Source organism: Agelaius phoeniceus, chromosome 3 (assembly GCF_051311805.1).
Source record: "Agelaius phoeniceus isolate bAgePho1 chromosome 3, bAgePho1.hap1, whole genome shotgun sequence".
Taxonomy (NCBI): Eukaryota; Metazoa; Chordata; class Aves; order Passeriformes; family Icteridae; genus Agelaius; species Agelaius phoeniceus.
The window spans coordinates 115,673,436-115,699,457 of record NC_135267.1 but is presented as its reverse complement, the minus strand read 5'-3'; the positions used below and the strand labels follow the sequence as shown (position 1 = coordinate 115,699,457).

Sequence of the window (26,022 nt, the reverse complement as noted above, 5' to 3'; positions counted from 1 at the left end):
ATTTTTGTTTAATTGGAAACAGTAGGAGTTCCTTATTAAGGACCATGTTATTCCCTCCACTAAGCAGATTTCTGCTGGGAAGGCAAAGGAGTAAGCACAGCTCAGATGTCCTCATGCCTCCAGGCCACAGTCCCTGTGCAGCACCAGAATGGCCCTAAGGCAGCAGCTGGCAGCAGCAGGTTCTGGGGAAGGAGTTACCTCTGCATGTGCAGAGAGCACCTAAAGGCTCCCTTTGGTCCCTGTGACACCAGGGAAGTGCCAACCATGATAACATTTGGGCCTCATACAGCTCAAGGACACCGCTGCTAGCCCTGAGCTGAAACTAGTCAGGTAGAGAGGGTTTTCTCTCAGGAGGTGTGGGAGTGTGGAACCATCAAGGGGAGCCTGAGGGCACTTGGCAGCTGAGGTGGCACCAGGTGAAGAGCAGCAGGAAATGCCTTCATGCTGTCTGGAAAGCTCCTGTTGATGAGTCCTGTCCTCAGACAAGGACATCTCTGCATTTCCAACAGTGGTAACTTTGCAGACCATGAGACACCAGGCACACCAATCCCCAAGTCCTTCTCTGCCTCCCTGCCTGAAGGAGATGCCCCCCATGTCCTTCACACAAGGCTGCCCTCAGCACCCCCCAGTGTCCATGCTGGCTCAGCCCTGGGAGCAGGGCTGCTGGCTCAGCCCCAGCTCTGCCTGCTCCCCTCTGCCCCCGTGCCCACAGGCTGCACAGAAACCAGCAGCAGGCACGGCAGGGGCCAGGCAGGGGGTGACACATGCCCTGGCACCTGCCCTTGCACAGCCACTGCCCCCCTTGTGTGCCATGCTGCAGCTCAGGGGATGGGCTCTGCCTCCCCAGGGTACACCAGCCCCCCTCTGGTACCTGCTGTGCCAAGGCACCAGACTGTGACCTGGGGCCTCCACCAATCTGTGCCTCTGCCAACTGCAACCTCCATTAAACCAGTGGCGCCTGGCTCCTGGATTCTTGTGTTTGTAATGCAGCTCATAGCCACCTTTGTGTAGTAAACCAACAGTTGCTCCAATAACTGATTAAAAATAAATGTCTGGGGCATCTGACTCACTTTCTCTTTCATTATCCAACCCAAACTTCTGTCATTTGGATCAATATATCCCCCCTCTAGCAAACCACCCATTGCTCCAAGCATTACCCCCTGAACCTGACCATGAACTTCAGCTTCTTTGACCAATTTTCAAGCCCATCCTTCCTAGGAATCCCACTAATCCTCATCTCAACAACATTGCCAGCTCTCTTACTACCCTCCCTAGACAACCAATGAATTACTGATGTGGGCACCATGAGTGCTGCCCAGATTAGACACATATTGAACACACATTCACCTGTACAGTATCTCTGCTGAGACCTGCTGAGTTAGGGAAGGTCCTTACAGCAAAAGCCTAAACTGGTGATCTTTTCCTACTGGCAATTGTATTATTAGCAGCAATTTCAGATCTCTTGCATTTTCTTTAAAGAAATTATTTAGAGAACTAGCTTGCACTGAGTTCTGTGGGAGGATTTTCTTCACAGTAACTCGTTTCCTGTTTCTTCAAAAGTCTGGCAGTTTATTCTCATGCACAGCCCTGCTCTGTGCCTTGTAAGCTGCATACTTGGAATTACTCCTCTTTCTGATGATTATTTCATGTAACAGTTTGCTTTTGAGGATAAAATGCTTTCTTAAGCTGTCAAGTGGCTCTTAGACAACACCATAAAAGCATGACCTATGCACCTCATAATGCATATGAATAAAAATAATTTGAGCTAGAATGAACAGGAAAAAAAAATCCCCTTTCTATGGGCATTTTAAGGGTAGATTCTGAGATTCTGTTCTTTTTCATCATCACTAGAGTAAGCTGTCTCCACTGTAAGCAAAGGAGAATCTGCTCAGTTTCAATGCAATAAATCCAGAGAAGCTCCCCTGAAGTCTCATCTATCAGCAGATACTGCCCTCAGTTTACTGGGGTGGGTCCAGGGTAAATAACTCAAGTGACAGAGCTCAAAGAGAGCATCTTAGCTGGTCCTTTTTTAAAGTGCTGTCCATATTTTGGATACTGCAAAACAAACAAACAACAAAAAAGATCAGTGCAGCCATTACCTTCTAATAAATGATATTTTTCCACTTCCACGGTGCCTCCAAGGCAGCCTGTAAACAGCACAGGCCTTCAAGAGTAGCAGTATTGTAATCCTCATCTCAAGAGGTCATGACAGTCCCTTGGAAACTCATTTTAAATGACATCTTGAGGTTACAACAGCAACAATATATCCCAGAAATATTCCAAACCCCAGGCAGAGCGAGAACACAGGACTCAACAGCAGCAGCACCATGGCTGCAGAGCAGGATGCCCCCAGCAGCCATGGAGCCTGCAGGGCACTCAATATTTACTGTGTTTGGCCTGAGAGTGGTGTTGTCCTCCTAAATGAGAGATTCTAGCAATTCTGGAAAGAGGAGAGACAAGAAAAGAAAGTTTCAGGTGCTTAAGGCCTCCTGTGTGAGGGCTCAGGAGCTGCTGGAGTTCAGATCTGGAGAAAAGGTGGTGGAACCCACAGCAGAGCTTTTGGATGCTCACCTAGACAGAACTCTGGGATCAGGTTAACAAAGCACTTCCCAGTCTCTCACATCCACCTTGCTAACAGGTAATGACAGTGTGTCTGTGTCTGGCTCTTGGCAGGACACCTCTAACAGGTCAGTGCCACAGAAATTCCCTCTGAGCCTTCTCCTCCAATAGGACAATGAAGAGGAGAGAAAGAATCCCTTTGTCTGTCTCTCTCCAGGGGCATCCCTGTGCTCCTGGAGGCCAAGGAACAGTTCAGGCTGTGACTGAGTCTGGCAGCTCCTTTCACTGCCATGCCTGCTCTGCCCTGACTCTCCAGCCTGCTTTGAGGAGCTCCAGACACACAGTGAGGGCTGTGCCTCTCCAGACAGCACCTTCCTGAGGGTACACCCTCACTGCCAGCCCCATGGCCTTCACAGTGGCAGGGAGCTGCCACCATTGGCTCAGAAATATCACACTCATCAAGCCTCTGCTGCACTTGGAATTTACCTTGCTCTCCATGCCAAGGAGCCCTGCAAGATGGAGCCCCACTGAAAGGTCTGCTTGGAAAATTACTGAGCAGTCAGTCATTCTCCTAATATCTTGTTGAAAATGAATGTTTCTAGACTGGAAAGCAAGCACACTCTGAAAAAAGATCAAAGCCTTCAAAGTTTCTTTGAAAACCTTTTCTAGCAGTTGCAGTTCTATAACCCCCCTGTAACAGTGAAGGCTGTTCCAAAATATTTCCTAACTCATCAACAACATGAATCTGGCTTCCTCTTCACTATTAGCAGAGACTTTTGCATTGACTCTCCCCAGATAATGAGCCAAGTTAGTGACAGACCCATTGAACATAACAGGCTAATGAAAAAAATCCATTCAGAACCTGGCAGAAGCTGCCAGTGGAGACTGAGCCACTCTCCCTCCTCTTCCATCTTCAGAAGGGATGGCTCAGTTCTTTGGCCTTTGTACTCCCAAGTGCAGGCAAGTTCTGAGGCTGGGTTTAACAATGACAAAAAGCTGGGACTGGGTTCAAACTCATGTGCTGATGAATATGTTCATTATTACCCAATGGCCATCAACTGGAGATGTTGCTCCTGGGCACTGAGGCTACTGGGCACTGAGGCTGGTGAGTTGAGGGCTGCTCTGTGTTTATATACTGTGATTATCTTCACATCCCTCCACTTCCACCATGAGTTCATCCATATATCCACACTGCTCATCACTTCATGCTATATTACACAACACACTTAGCTTTTTTATTTTTTCACTTGAGAAGCAAAATTAGTGTAGAATTTTAACTGTAACTATTAAAAACTTTAGAGCTTAATGTAAGAGCGACACTGCCCAGTGGTTCAGCCTAATTAAAAATAGCCTGAAGGTTTTTACTTCCTGATACTACAATGAGCTTTAAAGGAAAAAACCCTCCTCTTGCTGTCTGTACTGCTGTTACTGGATTAAGCAGTACTGTGCTCTAGGAGGTTGGCTGAGCCATCCTCATGATTAAGTTCAAGGGATTAATATTTCAGTTCAGTTGTTTTTCATTTAAACATTCTCTCCAAAGTTCATATTAACGCTGACTGCTGCAAGCTTGGGCAACTCTCTAATTACCCATCAAGTTTAAATGACCCATGCAGAAAACTTTATGTCAGTGATGTCCAGCAAGCATCCCACAATGCAAAAATTGACAAATAAGGTAATTTCATCAAGCCAGATCAACAGGACAAAGCTGCCCAGAGCAGCCTGAACTCCTGCCTGGTACAGCATATACCCAAAGCTCACTCCAGTCTACAAGGCAGTGACTGGCTTTAATGGGGTTTGGATCCACACAAGTACTGGTGCAAACAGAGCAGATCAAGGGATAATCATAATCTGCCTCAAAGGAGAGGTGCAAAAGCTGTGTTTCAGTGGCTCAGGGTTTTCGCCTGAACATCACTCCCTTTTTCAATTTAAGCAAACTGCAAAGGGTGAAGGGACCAGGAAAAGGGACCAGGCTGCTGCTTAAAATCCAACAGCCAAGAGATAACAACCTCCCACAGAGAAGGGCAGCTGCCTTTCTCACCTGCAGACCTTGCTCTCTCTGTCCAACCCCATCTGGGTCTCCCTGCAGCACCTGAGCTCCCTGAGGAAGGGATGCTGCTGCTGAGGGTGTTTCTGCCTCCTGATGCTGATTCTGGCTGAGGAGCTGCCACCCTGCTCGTGCTGCAGCCTCACAGCTTGCTCTCAGGTGGGGGGGGCTATGTCCAGGGAGGAGCTGTGACACACAGAAATGTGTCACAGGGCCTGTGTGTGAGGCTGTGCCCTGGCACGCTTCCCTGGCTCTGAAAGAGCTCTTGAACACATCTCTACAGAGACTGCCATTGGGCTCTGGGTCAGACCTTGCTGCTGCCAGCAAAAGGGACACACTAATTCCTTAGGAGCCAGCAGGGGCAGGAGGGTAAGGGACAGCACAACTTGAAACCCCTGGGGGTCAGTTCCCCTGGTGCCCCTGTTCCCCAGAGCTCAGTGGCACGGGAAGGTCACTCTGGGCCTCCCCATACCCATTGCAGGAACTGTGAGCTCCTCACTGACCTCACTGTGAGCCGGAGCTGCTCCTGCCTCCTCTCCCCCTGAGCTGAACACAGTTCATCAAAGCTCAGTTCACCACAGGGTCAAGCCTGAGCTGAGATGAAGCTCATGGAACTTCACTAAGCCCTTTGCTTTTTTTTCCACTGAGAGGCATGCCATCAAAATGCCTAACATGATCCCCCTGGAGCTCCACTTTGTTTTTAATCTGATTTCATTTATGTGTCTCACTATTGGTAGCTTCTCTCTTGGAAAGGTTTTGCACCATGCAAAACCTTATTTAAGAAAAAAAAACCACTGGCAGTAGAACAAAACCTCTTTCCATTACAAGAACTTATCTTTTTAATGCTCTATCAGTGTTTTATTATTATTTTGGTACTTAACATCTTCCAAAAGCATTAAAAAGTTCTTGAGAGGTCTTACAGCTTTACAGTGTATTCTCTGATGCCAATTCTGATCACAATCTAGCTGAAGATAAGTTTAATGAACACTAGGAAAATAAAGGCCTTTCATAAGTGATCAAGTGATTTGGAGAAGCAAAAGGGTACTTTAAAAACACGTGTTTCTTGCTTTAGAGCCCTATTCTAAAAATGTGCAGAGTGCACATCTCTGCAACAGAAATTCATCTGGAACTTGGGGAGTATTTATTTCAAATGATAGTAGACAGTATCAGAAATGAATGAGGTTATTAACTTGCAAAAACACCTTTTAGAACAACGACTGTAAAATGTCATCTCTTCCCCATCTCATGGAAATCTGTTTAGTATTAGAGAAATACAGACAGACATTAGATTTAGTGATGGTGAGTGAATAATAAAGTCATCTGTTACTCTAAATAACAGTAAAAAGATTATTCTGAATTAGTCACAGAAGTTATTCCTAAAAAATTCTTATCACTTATGTTATTTAAACTTTCTTACATATCAATTAGTTTGAAATAATAAGTCTTTAGGCTATCTATTAATTGCAGCACTGTTGGCACGATCTGTGTTTAAAATTACACAATGAAAATTAAGCTGGAGCACCAAGCTGTCTTGGCTAACAAAAAAGATTTCCTCAGCCCTTTGGATAGAGCAGGAGAGAGAATGGGGGCACAGAATCCACAGGAGAACTCAGATTTCTGAGTTACAGCTCCCTCCTGCCACAGGCTGACAGGGGCTGTGCAGGGCATGGGGTGAGACCCCTGTGCTGAGGCTGCACGGCTGCTTTCCATGCACATTTCCCATGGCTTTCCATGCACATTTCCCATGGCTTTCCATGCACATTTCCCATGGCTTTCCATGCACATTTCCCAGCCATTTTCCCATTGCTTTCCCTGCCCATTTCCCACTGCCTGCTATGGCTGCTCCCAGGACTGAGGCAAAGGAATGGCAGGAGCACTCAGAACAGGAGGAGAGCTGCTCCAGGACATTCTGCACAGGGCAATGACAAACCCAATGGATGGGGGATTTAGAGGGTGAAGTCACTCCTTCAGAAGGCAGGGGGAGGCTGTTTGCAGAGGAATGTCTGGTCCATAACCAGGAGAAGACACCAATTTTCATCTCTCCTGCTGTTGTGGCTCGAGGCTCTCCAAGAAGCCTCCAACCCACATTTTAAGTCTTCCTGTCTCTGCAGAGCAGATCTAAGGACAGCTGAACTGCCCTTGCCTGCTCACATTTGGCTTCCCAGAGGGACTGAAGCTACACTTTGGCACTTGTCCCATTCCCTCAGGGCTGGCTCCTGCTGGCACCTGTCACAGGCACGGCAGGGACTGCACAGCAGCACTGACCAGCAAGGGAGTTTGGAAAACACCTGCCAAGGAATGGCTGCACTGTCTTCCCAAATGCCCTGTGCCTGCAGCGCAGAGCAGTCAGGGAGCTGCTCCAGAGATCTTGGGAATGGCATCTTCCTGCCACAGGAATTAGAATAAAAGCAGCTGGAATATTCTGGGGGAGAGAACCAGACCTGGGAGAGAAACTTCTTTAAATCAGACCAGTCAGTGCAGCTCACTGCCTGCCAGCCTCTGCCTGCTCCACCTGCAGTTCCCTGGCTCCTGCACCCCATGGTTATTGTGCTTTTAAATAGGGAAAGGCAGAGCATCCTCCTACTAATATTAATGAGCTACAGGGAGGAAACAAGGGTGAGTACTGAGTCAATCCTCTTGTGGCAGGTCTGTGTGCTGGTGGATGCACAGGCATACATAAAAAGGGAAGACAGCTGAATATTTCTAAGTACATTCACATAATTACTGCACTGGCATAAACACGGGTTTTGTTGGGGAAAAAAATCATGTTACTGAAATATTCATACAAAAGATGCAGTTTGTTCAGGGAGGACAGGTACAAAGAGACCTTTGGTGAGACATTAATCAAAGATCTGTATTTTTTTTTGTCATCTCCAGCACAAGGTGGAGAGGGACCTGCTCAGGCTCTCTGGGCAATGACAGAATTGGACACAAAAGCACTCTGTGGGCACTCTCACAGATGTCTGGTGGTGAAGCTTTACTTAGTTGCCCAGAAAACTTTTCCAAAAGGATTTCAGGAAGGCACAGAATATTTCAATTTCAGAGCAGGCAACATCCATAGTGACAGTATGTCCTCTCTGCTGGTGACTGGAAGGGAAAACAGACACCTCTTCCCAGGAAGGATGTGGGGCTGTGAGCAGGCTCGCTGCTTTCCCACATTAAATCAATCCCTGCAGGAGCCAACAGAGAGGACCCTGGCCCATGTAAATCCTCAAACATGGTTTGTGTCCCTGAATTGAATCTGCTTAAGAGTTGCAACCATTACATGGCAGCTGGTATTACGAGAAATTAACTCCAGTCTTAGAAAAAGAGATCACTTCAAAAGTAAAAAAGCTAAGCAATAATTTAAAAATTGGAATTCATTTTCAACCAATTAGTATTTTCAAGTGGGAGCTGCAGTAGTGCCTGTCTGAATACAAATGGGGATGAAGGGTACTCCAGGCCAAGAGGAGGAGTGAACACTGCCATGGAAGTGGGAGAAGTCACTGCAGAATTGATTCCCTCAGGCATGGAGAGGACCAGCCCCTGCTTGGAATTGCAATGATCCCCTGACAGACAGACTGACAGTGAGGGATCACTGCCAGCAGCTCCTGCAGTTCCCAGGCTGCTCTGCCCCCCTCCAGCAGCATCCAAGCTGCATTGGTGTGAAGTGGATTACTGAAATGACAGGGAAGCATTTAATTGCTGCAAGTCAATCCCATCAGGAATACCAATTTCTGAAACTCAACCTCTGCTCTGGAAACTGAACCTGCAAAATTTTCAGCAGAAAGGAGCATTTTGAGAGCAGAAATACTACAGTGAGATCTCACAGACCTATATAACACCTTGCAGAGCAAACCTGATCCCAACAGGCACTTCTGCACTGATAGGAATTATCTCAAGGAGGAGCACAGAGGAGTGACTGTAAGCTGTCTCTAGAAATGCTAACCTTCACTATCAGCAGCCTGTGAAGTAATTTGCCCTATAAGCTCCACACCATATGTTTTATTCAGGCACGAACACCTCCTTATGAAAATAAAGCTGTCAGGAGAAGAGGCAGCACAGTGCAGTGCCATCCCCACAGGCCATGCAGCAGCTGAACCTGGAGGCTGAAGCTGTGCAGAATTCTCTCTCAATTCCTACCCCACATGTGCAGCAGCTACCAAAAGACAAAATTCCGGGTTTAGGAAAAAGCACAGCTTGATCCTAGATAGCACTTGCATGTGGCTGAAGCCTCACTGAAAAACTCCCTCATGCACTTAAATGTCCATTTCAAACACAGCTTAAAGATTGAGAGAAGAGTAGCAGTAGCTTCTAGGTTCTACTTTTTAGACTTCCTAAAAGCCATTCCTATCCAGCAAAAAAAAAAAAAAAAATCTCAGTGCAAAAGCATAGAATAAAAAAAGGCTGCAGCTTCAGACCAGACTCATACATCTACATTCTTTTCTGTTTCAAAATTTTGTCTACTGCTGACAAACAAAATGGTGAACTGGGAGTTCCTCCTGTAGCTGGCTAACATTTAGTCACTAGAGGATTCAAACAGCTCCTGAATGAAGCTGTAATTTAGGTAATTTCTCTAGGTTTCTGCATAGCTATTAGCGTGCCTTAGAAGGATTCTGTGCCTCTCCTGCACAGAAATGTTCTCTAAGGTGATCAGCTTTGTTCAGCCCAAAGCCAGGGCTTTACTCCACCAGAGCAGGAGCTGAGATATTCCTCTCTGGCCTGCAGGAAACATTTACTCCCTTCTTCTGCCCTGCCTTCCCTCCCTTACCCTGGCACTCCACAGCATCCCAAATGCCCTGTCCTGTGTATGTAACAGTGAGAGCTTAGAACAGAAAGGGCTGGATAAAAAGGTTTCTTCTCATCATTCTCACATTGGCTTTGGTGTGATGGAGCTCCCTGAGTGCTCAGTGCCAATCCTCTTTGTTTCCCAGGTGCCCTGAGTGACACTTCCACCCTGCACAGCTTCTCCTGCCCCTCCTCACAGCCTCTGGGGCTGAAGTGCTCAGAGCAGGATGAAGGAAGGAGTAACTCCAGTGCTGTAATGAGGAGTTACTTTCACTAGAGGAGCTTTTTTTCCTGGGGTCTGATTTCCTTTTAACTGTGCAGGAGCCATTGGATTTGCCTGGGTTCCCAGCATCCTCCCAAGATATCCTCACTTGACCCAGGCAGGTGATAGGAGGCTGGCCTCATATTATTTAAATGTAAGTGATGTATGACAAGAGCAGAGTTAAAACAAGTTCTTCTGTCTTTTTCAAATGTTCAGGGAGCTGTTTCAAGGCAGCTCATCTCTATTCCCATCCTCCTGCTTTTCAGGAAAGGAAGACAGCACATCCCTCAGGAACAGAAATCAATATTCTCCTGTCACTTAAACACAACAACAAAGAAATCCCAGTCCCCTAGTGAGCAATTGCCAGCTTAATCTTGCCATCTTCAGTAAGCCACTCCTTGGAATACTGTGGAGGTGCCAACATATTCATTATGGGCTCTGCTTTCTTTTGTCACAACCACTGTGCTCAGGAAATACACATTTAGTTCCCTTGCCTGTGTGCAAGAGGAAAACAGCACTCATGAAATCAGGGCCCCACCTCACAGTTTTAATCTCTAACCCTGCCACAATAGGAGAACTAAACAATACTTGCAATTGTGTTATCTTTAACAAGCATTTGAGAAAAATGTTCACTTATGCAACAGTAAAAGCCTTTAAAAAAACTGTAATGATGTGAATCCACACATGAGGAATATGGTGGGGTCTGGGTGAGCAGAGCAGGTGATTCACAGAAGGAAAATCCTGACAAACCAAATTTACAGTCACTTCACAAACCAAAGGTAGCACTTGGCCTTTCTGCAAAGCCCAGGACTCAGTCTGTACTGTGCAGGGGACAGATCAAATGTCGCTGTTGCCTTAGTGTAAAACTTGCCTGCCTCCTTTGTGAATTCCCATGGGCAGCTCCTCATGGCCGGCTCCCTGCTCACCACAGCACTGCCAAGTGACCCCAGCTCCCTCTCACCCAGCCAGCCCAGCCTTATAACCCTCACTGGATGTACCTGGGGCCTATCAGGGGCAGGCCTGTTTCTAATCCCTGGTCATTAGTGCAGCTGAACGCCTCAGGGGTGAGATTGCCTTCTGCACTTTCTCTTATTCTGCTGCAATCCATGCTCCCACAATCAAACACCCAGAGCTGGGTCCCTCCTCCTTGCCAGTGCATGTCCATAGACAGGGATGTGATCAGTATTTAAAAACCCAAACAACACCCCCAGACAGGCTGAGAACAAACACAGCCCTCACTGAGAGCCATGGCAGTTCTCTCCAAACAAGCAAAGCATATCAAAGCAACCCAGGAGAAAGCAGTAGGAGTGAAATAGTAAATAAAAATACAAAGCAAGCAGGGTTTCCCTGATTTAGTGACAAAGTTGTGGCTGATTGCTACCCCCTAGAAATGGAAGGCCCAGCCCTCCTGGCATGGCTGTGTTTGCAGGAGGATGCAGGAAGTTTGCTTACACATAATCATGTCTCCTGAACACACAGAAAATAATGAACACACCTGAAATAATACTTCATTCCATCCCCATCTTGTCATCATTAGCCCTTCCATAAAGCAATGAAGAAAACCCCCTTACTTTAATCTCCTTTCATCTTTCTACCAGCCTTTGCCTGCCTTTCCTCAATTGTCTTCTGTTCCCTTCCTCCTGCCTGAAAAATTCACCCTCTTACCTTTTGGCCTTCCCCTTTAGGCTTCACTAATCCTGTTTTACTGATCCCCATTCATCAGTTCTTTCTCTTTGTCCCCCAGTTCTTCTTCCTGCTGTGATGCCCTGGTTAATCCCATCTTTATCCCATACTCTGGTGTCCCAGATGACAAATCCCTAATTTACTACTTGGTAAGCTTAATCTTCTGAGGTACCCAGAATTCCTACTTCAACACCTTTCCCCACCTCCCACTTCTACATTCAAATGCTCTCAATTCCTACCCCACATGAATCAATCAATCAATCAATCAATGTCCTTTACCTCTTCAGAGAGAAATTGCGCAGTGCCTGGTGTTGTGATCTGACAGTACTGCAGCTACTGTGAGCAGAGAACAGAGGACATTCCCATGACCCAAGGGCTGTGGCAGGAAAGCTGGGATGGTCATGCTGTTACACACAGCCCCTGCTGGCTGCACTGAGGGGGGCAGAAGCAGCAATCCATAAAACAGGCAGGGGGAGATGATGGGGTGGGGATGACCCGGAGAAGGCACAAATCGCTCGCACGGTCTCCAAGGGATGTCATGGTCAGTGGCAGCTTGTGTTATGCAGCTAGCAGGTAATAATCAGGGCTGGGATTGCTCAAAGGCTTCAGAAAAACCACCAGGCAGTTAATTGTGGATGGTCCTGACTTGGTTTTGACATGTAAAATGAAAACAACATCAGCATTACTGGATAAAAAGGGGAATTTTTCACTCACTTTCACTATAGTCTCATATTCCATTCCTACTTCTGTTTTTCCTCTACTTCTTGTTCTTCTATGCTCTTTAAAACAAAACCAAGGATCATTTCAATTTGAGGTGATTAACAATTACTCTAAGCTGAAATGACATAATTCTGTGCATTAAAGTAAAGCAACATCTCTTTAATCTATGAACTTAATGAAAAACAAAAGATTACTTCATGCTTTGTGTGCTGGTTCATTAATATTTGACTAGGTACACATTAGTCAGAGAAACAGTCTATTTATCACAACCTGTCACTCCATGCTACAAGAGGAGTATTCCAATGTTCCAGCTGTGCTTGAGGGAGATCCAGCTTTAGTTGAAGTTGCAGCTTATGCAGGTTGCAAGAAGTGTCACTGTTTTCTGGGAGAGGGAAGGAAATGTGTCTGAAGGGAAAAATGAGCATCAGCCATGCACCTGAAGTGTGTGCTGGAAGAGACACCCCTGGCCTTGGACTGTGATCATGCCTGATGCCATGAACTCAGGGCAGTTTGCATGGAAACCCCCCAGGACATCCCCAGGTGCTTACAGGAGTGCTGCTGCTCCAGCCCATGGCCCTGGAGTCAGTCTGGCAGGAAATGTTGGGACACACTGCTCATGGAGCTGTTCCCACTGCTCCCACCTTCATCCCAAGCTGCTCTTTATCCCTGGAGCTGAACCTTGGCTTTGGCAGCTCAAGGAGCAGCAGGATTGTCCCAAGGCCCTGGAGTGCTCTGGGATTGTCACATTGTCCCAAGGCCCTGGAGTGCTCTGGGATTGTCACATTGTCCCAAGGCCCTGGAGTGCTTTGGGATTGTCAGATTGTCCCAAAGGCCCTGGAGTGCTCTGGGATTGTCAGATTGTCCCAAGGCCCTGGAGTGCTCTGGGATTGTCAGATTGTCCCAAGGCCCTGGAGTGCTCTGGGATTGTCAGATTGTCCCAAGGCCCTGGAGTGCTCTGGGATTGTCAGATTGTCCCAAGGCCCTGGAGTGCTTTGGGATTGTCACATTGTCCCAAGGCCCTGGAGTGCTTTGGGATTGTCACATTGTCCCAAGGCCCTGGAGTGCTTTGGGATTGTCACATTGTCCCAAGGCCCTGGAGTGCTCTGGGATTGTCAGATTGTCCCAAGGCCCTGGAGTGCTCTGGGATTGTCAGATTGTCCCAAAGGCCCTGGTGAGCTCTGGGATTGTCAGATTGTCCCAAGGCCCTGGAGTGCTCTGGGATTGTCAGATTGTCCCAAAGGCCCTGGTGAGCTCTGGGATTGTCAGATTGTCCCAAGGCCCTGGAGTGCTCTGGGATTGTCAGATTGTCCCAAGGCCCTGGAGTGCTCTGGGATTGTCAGATTGTCCCAAGGCCCTGGAGTGCTTTGGGATTGTCAGATTGTCCCAAAGGTCCTGCTGAGCTGACTCACTGCATCTCACACCACTCTGAGCACCCTGAACTCAAACTCTCTCTCTTGGAGAGATATAAGGTCTGGAGGAGACAAGTCCTGAAGGTAATCCAGCAGCAACCAAAAAGACACAAGTTTGTTCCTTAGTTCTTGCAGTTACCATGGAATTATAGCCAGGGAGTGAAAAAAATGGGAGACTTTTTGGTTGTTGCTCAGTGCAATCCTCAAACAGCCCTGCCCTGCCATTTGCAAGTGGCTGCAGCTTGTTCCCTTCTCTGTTGAGCTAAATTATTGTGGTAACTGTCTTGTCTCACTCTAAAATCAGTGTTACTTCAGCAATAAGTGATTTACTGCTCCATATGGGAGCAGTTGCATGAGTCTATCACTGGACTTGGTTCTGCTTGCAGAAGTTAAATCACAGCTCTGTCATGACAGGGCTGGTGCCACCAAAGTCTTGACTTCCCACATCATATACTTTATCCTTCATCCTGTATTCTGGACAGTTCTGTGTCTGCATGGTCCAGCAGCCAGAGCTGCAGTGGCACCCCTGTCACACGCAGGGGACACACAGGTGGCAGCCAGCCATGGTACAACTGCATGTGAGCTCACTGAGGTCACCTGTGCTTTGGCTTAGGTGTCAGGTTTGTTATGAATGAAACTGAAGATGGAAACCTTTAAAAAGAAATACAAACAGACAATAACACAAAATAAAGCTTCTCATTTAAAATGTAAAGATGAAAGAGCTTAGAAACTGAGGTAGTACTCTGAATATTTTTTACAAAACATTTCCCCTCAAAGCATTTTCTTAAACTGAATACAATTATTGAGTCACTTCCTTGGTAATGGGTGAAGAAGCAGAACAATATGTCTGAGCACTGTGTCCTCATTTTCCTTCCATGCAGATTGATAAACCCCTTCTAATTGAGTCACAATGCAGGCAGAAAATACCATTAGCTAACAACTGGCTGGATTTGATAGAAATGTGTGGAAGGGAACCTATGCCACCTTCTCATGTTGATTTGCAGCAATGAAATGATGCAGAAATGAATTTTGTTTATTTTCTCCTGGCAGTCTTTGTCACTGTGGCAGCAGTGGGCTGTAAAGCTGTGGCATGAGCACTGACACAAAGAGTGTTAGGGATACATGTGGGGCAGAGGATGCTCAGGAAAATGGGTGCCACTGGCTGTGGCAGCTTGCACCATCTTGACATGCAAAATGAACCTAAAATATTAGCTGAGGAAGCAGAAGGTGACAGTTTGTAGCAGCAAAGAAGGTGAAATGTAAAGTGAAATAAGATGAAATGCAAAGTGAAATAAGAAAGCTACTTAATTTTGCACAGTTCCTTATCCCTCCTCTTGATGCACTTCATTTTCCTGCCCCTTTGATCTATGCACCTCACTGGTTCTGTGCTCCCACTGACAGACAAATCAGATAAAGCAACTCACAGAAAATTGGCCATTTTTACTAAATTACACGTAACTTTGCAGCACAAAAACATTTTGTTGCTGGGGATGTTGGCCTAGTTACTTCAGTGAGGTTTGTAACTACTGAAAGCAGATTAAGATTGGATTAAAAATTCCCTTAAAACCACTCTTGGAAAACACTACTAAGCATCCTCTTGCTAAATTTCTTAGTTTGTGCAACATGAACACTTTTCCTTTCTTTTGGCACTGTTTTTAGCCAGCCTCCCTGTTAAAGAGCACAATTTGCTTTGGGCAAAGGTCTGTGTACTTTGTGTGTTGTGCTCACACACCAGGATTTGGGTGTGCAAAGGAGGCACACATCTGCCAATATCCAGCCTTTACCTACCTGCAGGATGAACATCAGAAATAAGTAAACATTTCAACAAAAAGCAACATTCAAAATTGGTAACAAACCCCCCTCTACTTAACCAAAGTGAGGAATTTCCCCCTTGATTATTTACCAAAACACAGTCCATGGAAAGTGACAGAGATATCTGGGTAGCATGAACTCCACAGGCAGAGGAAACCAAGGGTTACCAGATATAACCTGCTCAGCTGTGAGCAGGGTATGCACCCCTCAAAACCTCGGTTCTTTATGGAGCTTTTAGCAAGACAGTCTGTGCCCTTGCAGCCCTGGGATGCTCCTGATCCAGGAGATGGCAGTGCAGCAGACACACATCAGATATTTACCACAGTGCTTTGGGAGCTCCAGGCATGGCCTTGCAGTGTAAGAAAGAGAAAGTCAGAGAGAAACACAGGGATTAAAACAAACACTGAATTTTTCAAGCTCTTCTCTATTCTGGTGGTCATGACTGTGCTTGCAAAATTGCCTGGTTTTGAAAATGCCTGAGCAACTTCTTGACCGTGGTGTGAGCTGAACCTTTGTGCTTGTACAGACATTGCATCAAGCAGCTCTTGGTGAAAGCTCTGACACAGAGGTAGTAAAACACAGAAAATGCATACACATTCCCAAATCATAAAGCAGCCATAGATCTGTTGCTTTTGTTAGTGCTGAGACAACATTTTAGGGAGGACACACACAGAAACCAGATGTAGAAGAACACTGATGACAAGGGGAAGTGTTTAAACATTATCTGCTATTCACAGTCACTGTCTACCTAACACTGGTTTCCCAGAAGCTTTCTGGAGACACCAGAAAGTCCAGAAATCAATCCAGCAGATGTTTAAGCTTTTAAAATATTGAAGCAGAATATAATCTGGTTTATCTGATGGTCCTGGATGTGTCCTGATCTGTGACCTGTGCAAAGGGCCAACAAAAAAGCTGCACTTTATATTTCTGGTTTCTAAGCTGTCATGAAAAGCTGGGTTGTGTTCTCAGCTATTGTGCCATTCCTGTAAAGAACTACTGCCATAATTAGTCAGGATTTCTCTTCTTGCTGCCACATAGAGTCTTGTCAGTGCCCACAATAAATTGTGCTGATCTAACACCTCCAGTCAGCTCTCGTTAACATGGCTGTTCTTCACAATTATCCGTTAATGACCCCTTAAAACCACAAGGAAGAAATGTGTCTCAGGAGAAGGAAAAGGAAACCGTGCTTGTCCACAAGAGCTGCCTCACAGCACAGGGCTGAGTTCCCTCAGTAATTCCCAAGCTCTCAGCTGCTCACAGACTCACATGTGCTGCCTCTGGCAGACACCTGCAGGCTTTGCTGAGACCACAGCAGCACAAAGCCACCTCTGAAGAGGGCAGGGAAGACTTGTAAGAGCACTTTGAGGGAAATGGAAACACTTTAAGCAATGGTGCAATCAAAGTGACCCAAGATTTTTAGAAATGAAACATTCCTGCCTAGTGCCTTCTCCTTTTCCTGCACTCTGCTGCTCTCAGCAAGGCTCCAGCTGACTAAAGGATTCTTCTTCTCTGGGGGCAACTCTTCTGAAACTCTGGCCAGCTGAAGGAGAAGCAAGCAGTGCTCACTGGCCACTAAGCTGGGAAAGCCCAGGCCCTCTGGAAAACAGCACATTCTCTCCAGTGGACCAAGAAAAACTGTCTTGCTCTTTACAGAAGCAGCCCCGGCCTAAATTCCTAACCCATGACTCCTGCTCAAACTTTGTTTCCAGCTGTGCTGTGTGTGTGGAGTTCCTCTTCAATATCATGTGTCAGATGTGCTTCAGGCTCTTTTCCTGTAGGTATCTACTAACAGAAGATGAATGGCCAAAGCAAGAAACCAGAAAAGCCGGGGCAGGGGATGTGCTTCCCCATGGGTGTCACCCACAGCAGGCACAAACAGACACCCAGGACAAAATCCACCTTGTGGCAACTCAGAAACAGCACGGGACATTGGAGGCAGCACCTTGTGTTCATATTTTGCAGGCTGTGAAACCCAGTTATATTCTCATCTTCCCTGGACCAGAGGAGATCCTTCAAATCCCTGTCACAGAGCCAGCATGGATCTGGGTTTGCTCATCAATTGATCCAAGACTGACTGTGTGGCAGGCAGAGGAGGAAATGCAGGAGGAAGAGCTTGGTCCTGGCTTTGATCTCACTCAGTGAAACAAACAAACAAACAAAAAATCAGATTAATTCTAGTGCATGTCAGTGAAAATGCCTGCTTTAACAGCAGCATGTGTGGAACCCACCCTGTGCAATTCCACCCTTCAGTCACACACACAGAACCCAGCTGCAGCAAGAACAGTCTTCAGAGGCACTCCTGTTTCTCATCCTGGGCAAAGAACATTCCCTTCCTGCTTCATATTGACTACTTTAGATATAACCTTTAAAACATCCACTGCAATTTACAGCAGCTCCATAAATGCCAGCAGATTAAGTCAGAACATGCATCTTTCAGCTCAAAACAAAACTCCCAAACCTCAACACAAGGTCCAAGCAGAGCGTCACTGAAATTCTGTCTGTACAAAACATTTTACTTATCATCTTTACCATCTGTGGCATAGCATTCACTAACTTGTAAGCTAGACAGAGATCAAGAGAATGGACCTCATTTCTCAGAAATGTATTTCCATGACTACAATGAGTGTTAGACAGAGAAAGTTCAGTCTGGCCCTCCGACCATCTGCAAAATTGCACGAAATACCAGTTACTGGTTCAGATTTTAATACTATTAGAAGTTGAAAGCAACAGCATGGTCCTGTCTTACAGACAAGCATGATGGCTTAGGCAATTTCAGGGCCTCCTCTGTATTAAATAGAGCAGATTGCACAGTTTTCTCTGCAGTAAAAGGAGCTTTATTTCCTAAGAACATTCAAAATCCAAATCCTTTCCCTAATGAAGTGTCAGATGAAAGGATCTTCTTCACAAACACATCAAGAAAATGCCATCTCCCAGAATTTCATTAAACATTAAATGGCTGTGAATTAACAAGCAAAAAATGTTGATTTTTTTGACAAATTGTTTTAGTTCCATTTACTAGCTAAGACAGAATACATATGACAATTAGTTCTTCAAATGACTGCATGGGGGAAATCCCTTCTGCCCTGATGCTCTGTACTTTATGATAAGCTCATTTGTTTGTGTCTAAGAACAGATTTTCAGCTTCATTCCTTTCTGAAACCAAAGTTAGCCTCAGACAGATAATGGAGCTGCTGCTAATAAAGCCAAGATGTCTGAACATCAATTTGCTGAATGGAAAATCCTGCTTATTTTGAACTAATTTAGTACAGCAGTACCTGCTTAAGATCAATTCGCAGCAGACTATTTCCTATTTATTGCTAATTAAAATCACAGATTTCCTGTTCCAAACAGCATATAAGCCTGAAAAATTAGCTCCAAGCCAGAGTGCTATTGACTCAGCTGGGGCATTAGATGTAGATTTACCACCCCATGGCAGGGTTTGTAAGAGCAGCTACTGTGAGGCATGACAGAGCAGGCAGAGGGAGGGCAGGTGTGCAGGGCAGCCAGGAGGCAAGCGCTGAGATTTGTCTTTCCAGGCTGTGGAGTGCACGATGGCTCAGCTGTGCCTTCCTGCCCAGCCTGGGGTACCCAGAGCACACAGCCTGCAATTCTCCCTGGGCACATTAAATCTGAGCCTTTCCTGCCCTGGGGAGAATAATACTGCAGCTGTGTGCCAAGGGATATCTGCAGTGCCATCTGGGCTTAACCTCACCCACCCACACTGCTCTTGTCAGCTCCACATAAAAATGTTCCCAACGGATTGTGCTGGGCACAAACAGGTCAATTCTTTCTCTTCTGGAACACAGGTCAGCCAGGAAAGCACACAGGCTTGGGAACAGCCATGACAAATGGAAATATTGGAGTGGTCCTGAACGAAGGATGATCCCACCCAGTGCTTCCAGTGCACTGCCCAGAGCATTCATGTCCCTGGGATTTGAGACTGCCTGAACTGCTGAGTTCCCAGGAGAGCAGCACCTGCTGGGCTCCACTGTGATGACACCAAACTTCCAGAGGGTACAGAGGAGGGCTGGGCCATCCCTGTCTCCCTAATCCACATAAACTGACACAAGATGCACTTACAGCAGGAAAATGCCTATTAATAAATCAACCTTTTTTTTTTTTCCCTCCAAAAATCTTTGCCTCATTCCCACATCAAACTCCTAAAATCTGCCCAGGCTCATCTTGGGTGATTTAATCAACCTCAGCAGCCTGGAGTGCATTTCCACCCAGAACTCTGAGTTTAGGGCACCATGGCAAAAGTGACCCAGAAAGGTAAAAGCTCTCTAGGAAAGAGCCCTGCAGACCACCAGAGCTTTGGCCAGCCAGGTGCCAACAAAAGCTTCTTTACTGGCACCAAATCCTCAGTGACACAGAGATACACCTCCTTTACAGCTTCATTTCACACCCCCAGGTAAGTTAATTGCCTGAGCACTGCACATGTTGACAGTTTAGAACTCCAACCATTAATTGCTATGAAAAACAGCATTAATTTTTGTTACTGTTATCCTTTGTTTTTCCATTTTTTGAAAGATGCCAAAGGTCATTCTGGAAGATGTGGTCTGGAGATAACATTCAAAAGCAATAATTAGAGTCTGACTTTGTTACTAGCATTTTCTTGGACACCCCAAAAATGCTTATTTAAACAGTTCTCCCAATCAGTCTTCTATTAATTTCTTAGGTAGATTTTTTAAACAGTGCTTGGTAATAGTAATAGCATGGCAGAAAACAGAATAGGTGTATAATTAATGAAATAATTGTGTTGAATGCATATTCACTACTTTTAATAAGTGAGAAGTACTTCAAGTTGTCTTCCATTGTATGAGTGCTTAATTCCTGCTCAAATACTCCATAATTCTTTTGGTTGGAAACTGTATTTAGGAAGCACCTGGGCAGGGACTGTCTGTTTGTGAGAGGCCCCTGCAGAACCAGCCAAGGGTTTTAGGGTCTCTGTTCCTGCACTAAGCGCTTGCAAATTCATGAACATTATCATTTCTTGAAGAGATGGAGCCCTACTAATACCTGGAAAAATACAAGGAGGCTGAAATGCTCCTGTATTTCAAATTGACTCAGGGCCCAGATTTTTTACAGATGGAGGACTCCAGTTTGAATTCATGGATGACTTAAAGTGGTGTAGCTAAAGCAGGCAGCATCCTCAGCAACCCTCCTCTTCTCTCCCCAGGATGATTCCATTCCTGCAGGCATGGCTGAGCAAATCCTGCATCTGCCTGGGAGCTGCTGCAGCTCCAATTAATCAAGTGCATGGATGTACTCTGCTGCCATGAACTCACATTTCCAGCCAGGAGCACAAGGAAGGGAGAAAGTTGGGGTTTCTTATCTCCCTGTAGGGGAGAGAAGGGCAGAGAGCTGAGGGGAGTGCTGGACCCAGCTCCCTTGGGACACAGCTCTCCGAGGATCACACAACCAGAACCCACACACTGCTGCCCACTTCTGACCAAAACCCAACATTCTGGTTCCCTTCAGTCTCATTTATCCAGCTGATAAAGCAGCAGTGCTGATGCTGTCAGAAGGGGAACGATGAAGTGACAGGGGAGTTCCCTGCCCTGGGCAAACCTGAGCCCTGCTGGAGGAGGCTGGGAGCCTGAAGCTCTTCAGTGACAGCTTCCCCCAGGCTCTGGGAGCTTCCCCAGCTGGGGTCACCTCCAGGCTGCAGGGCACCCCAGACCACTGACAACATGCAGAAATAATGGGAAGTGATACAAAGGCAAGCAAATATTTGCAATAACCCTTATTCTATCTGCATTTCTTATTAAAAGAATGTAATCAAATTAATAATGACAAACATAAATATTAATGTGTTGATATTTAGATGATAAAATGTAGTTTTGTTGTTGAGAGAAATAAGCTGTTCCTTTTTTTCAGCTGGCTTGAAACAGCCCTTTGTTTATCTTGATCTTGTTTTCCAACATAACTTATTTATTTACAGCATGTCAAGGGAGAAACCTAATTTCTAAGGACATTTTCCAATTAACTTTCCTAATTAAAAGTAAAAGTTAGACTGAATTGGTTAGTAAATGGCATGATGTAAACCCCCCAAAATGAATAGATTCTGGGAAATGACTGAGAATCCACCTACACAGGCAGGATGAGGAATGCTGCCCATGTTCCCTGTGCAGGTGTCCCAGGCCTTGTCTGGCATTCTGAGCTGCCAGGTTTGGGCCAATGCCATTTGCTCCCCAGGTCTGTACATTACCAGGGAATGCTGCTGCTGCCTTGGCTCCTGTCAGACAGTGCTCACATGGAGCTGGCACTCCAGCCATGGCTTTGGGCAGTTCTGAGCCCTGCTCTGGATGTGAATCTGGACCAAGAGTCCCCACCATGATCCAACTCCATGGATTTCTGCAAGACTCCAGTGATAGCCCAGGAAATGCCTGCTGCTGCACTGATCCAAACCTCTGCCATTCACACTGAGAACTTCAGAGAGAATTCACAATTTCAGCAGGGACCACCATCTTGAGTGCCCTTCATGAAGTTTGTGTAAGGCTTTCAAATTGTTTCCTTGAACTTCACCCAGACACAGGAACTGGAACCTAGAGACCACACTGTCATGTCTGACTGGGGGATCAATTAGAAACAGACTCATCCCACTGAACAGCTCATGAGAACTGGGAAAATATTTAAATCCAATAGAGCCAAAGATGGTTGCAAACCACTTTAAAGCCCTGGAATGACTTATTTCCCCAGTGCATTAATGGCAGTGAATAACCACAATCTTTGTGGATGCAAGAGCATTTCACATCTAAAAATAACTTACACTGGGCACTGATCACAAATCTAGATATACCCAAGGCATCCTGGAGTCACAGATCAATTTATAATACTTATGTAAAAAAAAATAACTAAAAAAACCTTAAAGCAAAATTAGATGTTCTACTTGCTCCATATATCATGGACATGTGCCATGAGTTATTGCAACCTTTCTCTGAGACACACTAATTTAGATGAATGTACTTCTTAGCAGTTTCAGTACTAAAAATACCATTTTTTCCTCATCTATTGAAAATACAAGGCAATATATTCCCCATATATTTGGCAGGTATAAACACCTGGCTGCCTCCTGCTCACATCCTGACCACCTCACAACAGTTTCTCACACACTTTTAAGCAGTATTTTCCCTGCTTTAGTACTGGAGAAATAGATAAATGTGCTTTGATGTATTTGCTGTGCAAGAAGAGTCGCTTCTATGCTCCCACAAAATGCTTTCAGAAATAATAATGATAGCAATAACAAAAACAATGACAAAAGAAGCTGTAAACTCCAGTAGGGCCTGGCTGTAACTGGAGAAACCCAATGAGTCTGGGTTTTGAAGACAATTAGTCCCCACACGGTTTAAATTAGAGTGCTTGTGTGCAGACAGCAGCATTGTACTCTGCTTTAGTGGTGGTGTTTTTAACCACATGAGTCACAGCTTGGGCAGGCAGCTGAGGAAAGCTGATGGCTTCCATGCTCCTGCACTTCCTTGTGCCAGAGGGAAATGCTGCTGCTGCTGCTGTTCACAAGGTACCAGGGAACCTCTCTGCTGCAGCTTTGGCACGTGTTAAATCCTTTTTGCAGCTAGCAGGGAACCTGGGAATCAATAAATCTGCCTTTCCCCTCTCTTGTTTGCCATACAGGGGAAACTCTGACTTCACTGTTAATGCAGTCAACTAGGAAAACTTGAGTAGACCACAAAACTCCTTTCTGGGATTGGTGGTTTCAGAACAGGACTGGGAACCATCAGAACTGGATTCTAATTGTGTCCTGCAGATAATTCACTCTGAAAGAGGCTTCAGCCAAAGATTTCAAACATTGACACCTAAAGTAAGGCAGCAAAATGCAAGTTAACCAAGCAAAGCCTTCAATGCACAAAAACCACTCTACTGGTTTGAGCTGGAAGCACCACAAGGAACTTTTATCACACATAATTTTCCTTTTTGGAATTGTCTATTGATTTTTGTTTCAGACCCACACATTTAAAACTCACAGCTAAATTTGTCTTGACAGTGTCACATCGACTGAGCTACAAATTCCTTTCACTGTATCTATACCTTCTATCTATACCTGTTCTCTTTGCCAGGTTCAGCTTCAGAGACCTCTAAAATCAGACTGCTTCTGAAGCTAGGTTTCCTCAAAAACATATCCTAGGGTAATAAATACCTGCAATCTCTATTTCTAGGAACAACTGACCATAATGACCGGGGGTTTTTGGCACCCTCCGTGTCATTTACACCTGCTCTGAGCTCCAGTGGATCCTTGGGCCTGCCCTGAGGTGTGAATATCCACGGAGAGATGAAAGCAATGCCACCCCATGGCTGCACTGCCCAACAGCTGACTCCATGAGGGCTCCCAGAGTCCCATCCCTCTTCCTCTGGGGTTTTCCCTGCCAGGATTGCAGGTGAGCCTCCTGCAGGCCCTGCCCAGGGTGCTCCTGCTGCCAAGGTCACCTTGCAGAGCTCTGTTTGCACGCAGCTGACGTTGATTCATGCTGCCAGATGGCAAAGGACAAAGCACAATCACTCAGCACAATGTGTGACCCACTTCCACTCCCAGCAAGCTGCTGCCTAATGCTTGGGAAATGCAGAGACTTTGATTAAAATTGTCCTTTTCTGTCATAGCTGACCCACATGTGGCACGTGCACTCTGCATCCCAGGCACATCTGCTCCAGCAGGGCAGTGGCATGGTGCCTCCCTTCCCTGTGCAACAGGGCCTGAGGATGTGGGAGTGCCACCTCCTTGCTTCCTAAAGGCACTCTCAGAAGTAATTACACAAGTTATTGCTGTACATATGGACAGCTAATGAAGAGCCAGGCACCCCATGCTGGCACCACACAAAGAAATAGTGACAACAGTCATGTGTCTGCTCCAGAGAAGAGAACAGGGACAGGACACAGACAAAATTCATGGAGGGCTCCCAACCAAACCTGTGGGAAGTCATGGGGAAACTCTGTCCCTGCTCAAAGTCACAGGTATATTTACAGGATCAGCAGGAGCAGGGAATTTCTGCAATAATGAGCTCCACTGTGAAGGGATGTGACAATAATGGAAGTGACATCTGGTCACTGCAGGCCAGCTTCCCCAAATTGCTCAGGGCTTTAGGAGTGCCACGCTGCCAGGCTGGCTCAGAGCACAGCTCAGACCTGGGCTCTGCCTCTGCCCCTGGCTGCTACCAGGGGCTGGCCAAGGGACAAACAGTCCTAGAGCAGACAGGTAAAACAATTCCCACCTTTGAGCACACCTTCCTGGTCCTGACCCCTCAAACACTGGCCTAAGTCCTGCAGTTCCAGTTTTAGCTCCTGTCAAACTATCAGTCAACAAGAACTTTAGTGCTGAAAACATTACATTTCTGAAGTGGTCCCTAATCCCACTTGAATCTCCTCAGCTTTTGACAGATATTTCAAGGGCTTGGCACCAATAAATGAAGTGGAACTGCTAAAAGTCTCCAGTGTTCAGCAGCTCCTCTGGTGAAAGTTCAGCACCAGAGAGTTCAGGGGTGGTGAATGTGGGCACACACAACTCAGTAACTCTCCTAAATGAAAGCAGAATGCTTGCTAAAACACAAATCCTTCGGGCCAGGAGAACACAGAACCCAAAAAGCCTGCAGAGAAACAAGTCTGACATCCCATTTTACACTGAGGAGGAGGCGACAGAGCCTGCCTGGAAACCATCCCATCACATATTAATAGTGTTTATTTGGGGAACATAGGAAGGGAAGGACAAACACAGGGAGAAGCAGTTGTATCACAGTGTAGACACTGCTAATGAGGTGATTGTAGGTGGCAGAGTAAGTGAAAATAATTGGCAGGATGCTGCCTAAAATAAAAACTTATCAGCAAACCAAGTATCTTATTACTGAATAAAGATTTGCAGGGCTACTCTCAGAATATATAATCACATTGTCTGTGTGCCACACGTGGTGTTACCTTCAGCAAGAAGTTAAGAAGTTCCCAGGACTGGGAAGATGACTAGGAAGAATATTCCAGTTGTGGATGGAAGAGAAAACAGAAATATTTTACAATCAAACAGTCAAACAGAAGAAAGAAGCTCCTGCGTTTGTATCTGGTTTATGCCTTAAGAAAAGATCTACATGGGAAAGCAGTATATCCTAAAGTTCTCTCCTTTGCCATAAATTCAGTTTGGAGAGAGAAAATAATCCAAATGAAGTAGCAAAAAAATAGCATTTATGTCATTATTAAGGAAAGCACAACAGTCCTGGAAAAAATACCAAGCACCACTTTTTAAAAAGAAAAATCAGAGAAACTCCTTCTTCCTTTTAGATCAAAGGGAGCTCAAACATAGGTTTTAAGCCAAACCTTTATGCATAAATTTGAGCTTCTACTATCCAGAGAACAATAACCTGTATGAAGTATTTGGATGAAGTTTAATGCAATATTAAGAGTACTGTGTCAGGTGGCTGAGTCCTGAGCAGCACATCAGACTCTGGAAGAGCTGATCCTCACAGCACAAGGGGAAACCCTCACTGTGTCCTTCTGCAGGATGTGATTCCTCAGCTGCTGTTCCCCATCACCCTTGTGTACAGAACAGCTTCACTGGCAGGCACCAGCCTGGCCTGGTTGGGCAGTGCCCCCGTTTGGGCAGTGCCCCCAGGTTTGGGCAGTGCCCCTGTCACACATTTCAGGCCCCTGTCACACATTTCAGGTCCTTTCTGGGCCTGGTTTGGGCAGTGACCCTGTCACACATTTCAGGTCCTTTCTGGGCCTGGTTTGGGCAGTGACCCTGTCACACATTTCAGGTCCTTTCTGGGCCTGGT

General features: G+C 45.9%; 1 protein-coding gene across 5 annotated transcripts in view; it reads right to left on the bottom strand.

Annotated features, from left to right (window-relative positions):
* Window positions 1-26,022, bottom strand: part of PLCB1 (phospholipase C beta 1) — a 327,471-nt gene that overhangs the window by 8,962 nt on the left and 292,487 nt on the right. For 2 of the 5 annotated variants that reach the window (XM_077176290.1, XM_077176291.1), the window contains exon 32: window positions 12,030-12,094. The exons of the other annotated variants lie outside the window; for them this stretch is intronic. In XM_077176290.1, coding sequence (XP_077032405.1) covers window positions 12,056-12,094 — 39 coding nt within the window. In that variant the 3' untranslated portion in view covers window positions 12,030-12,055. The remainder of the gene's footprint in view (window positions 1-12,029; window positions 12,095-26,022) is intronic. 5 annotated transcript variants of the gene reach the window in all.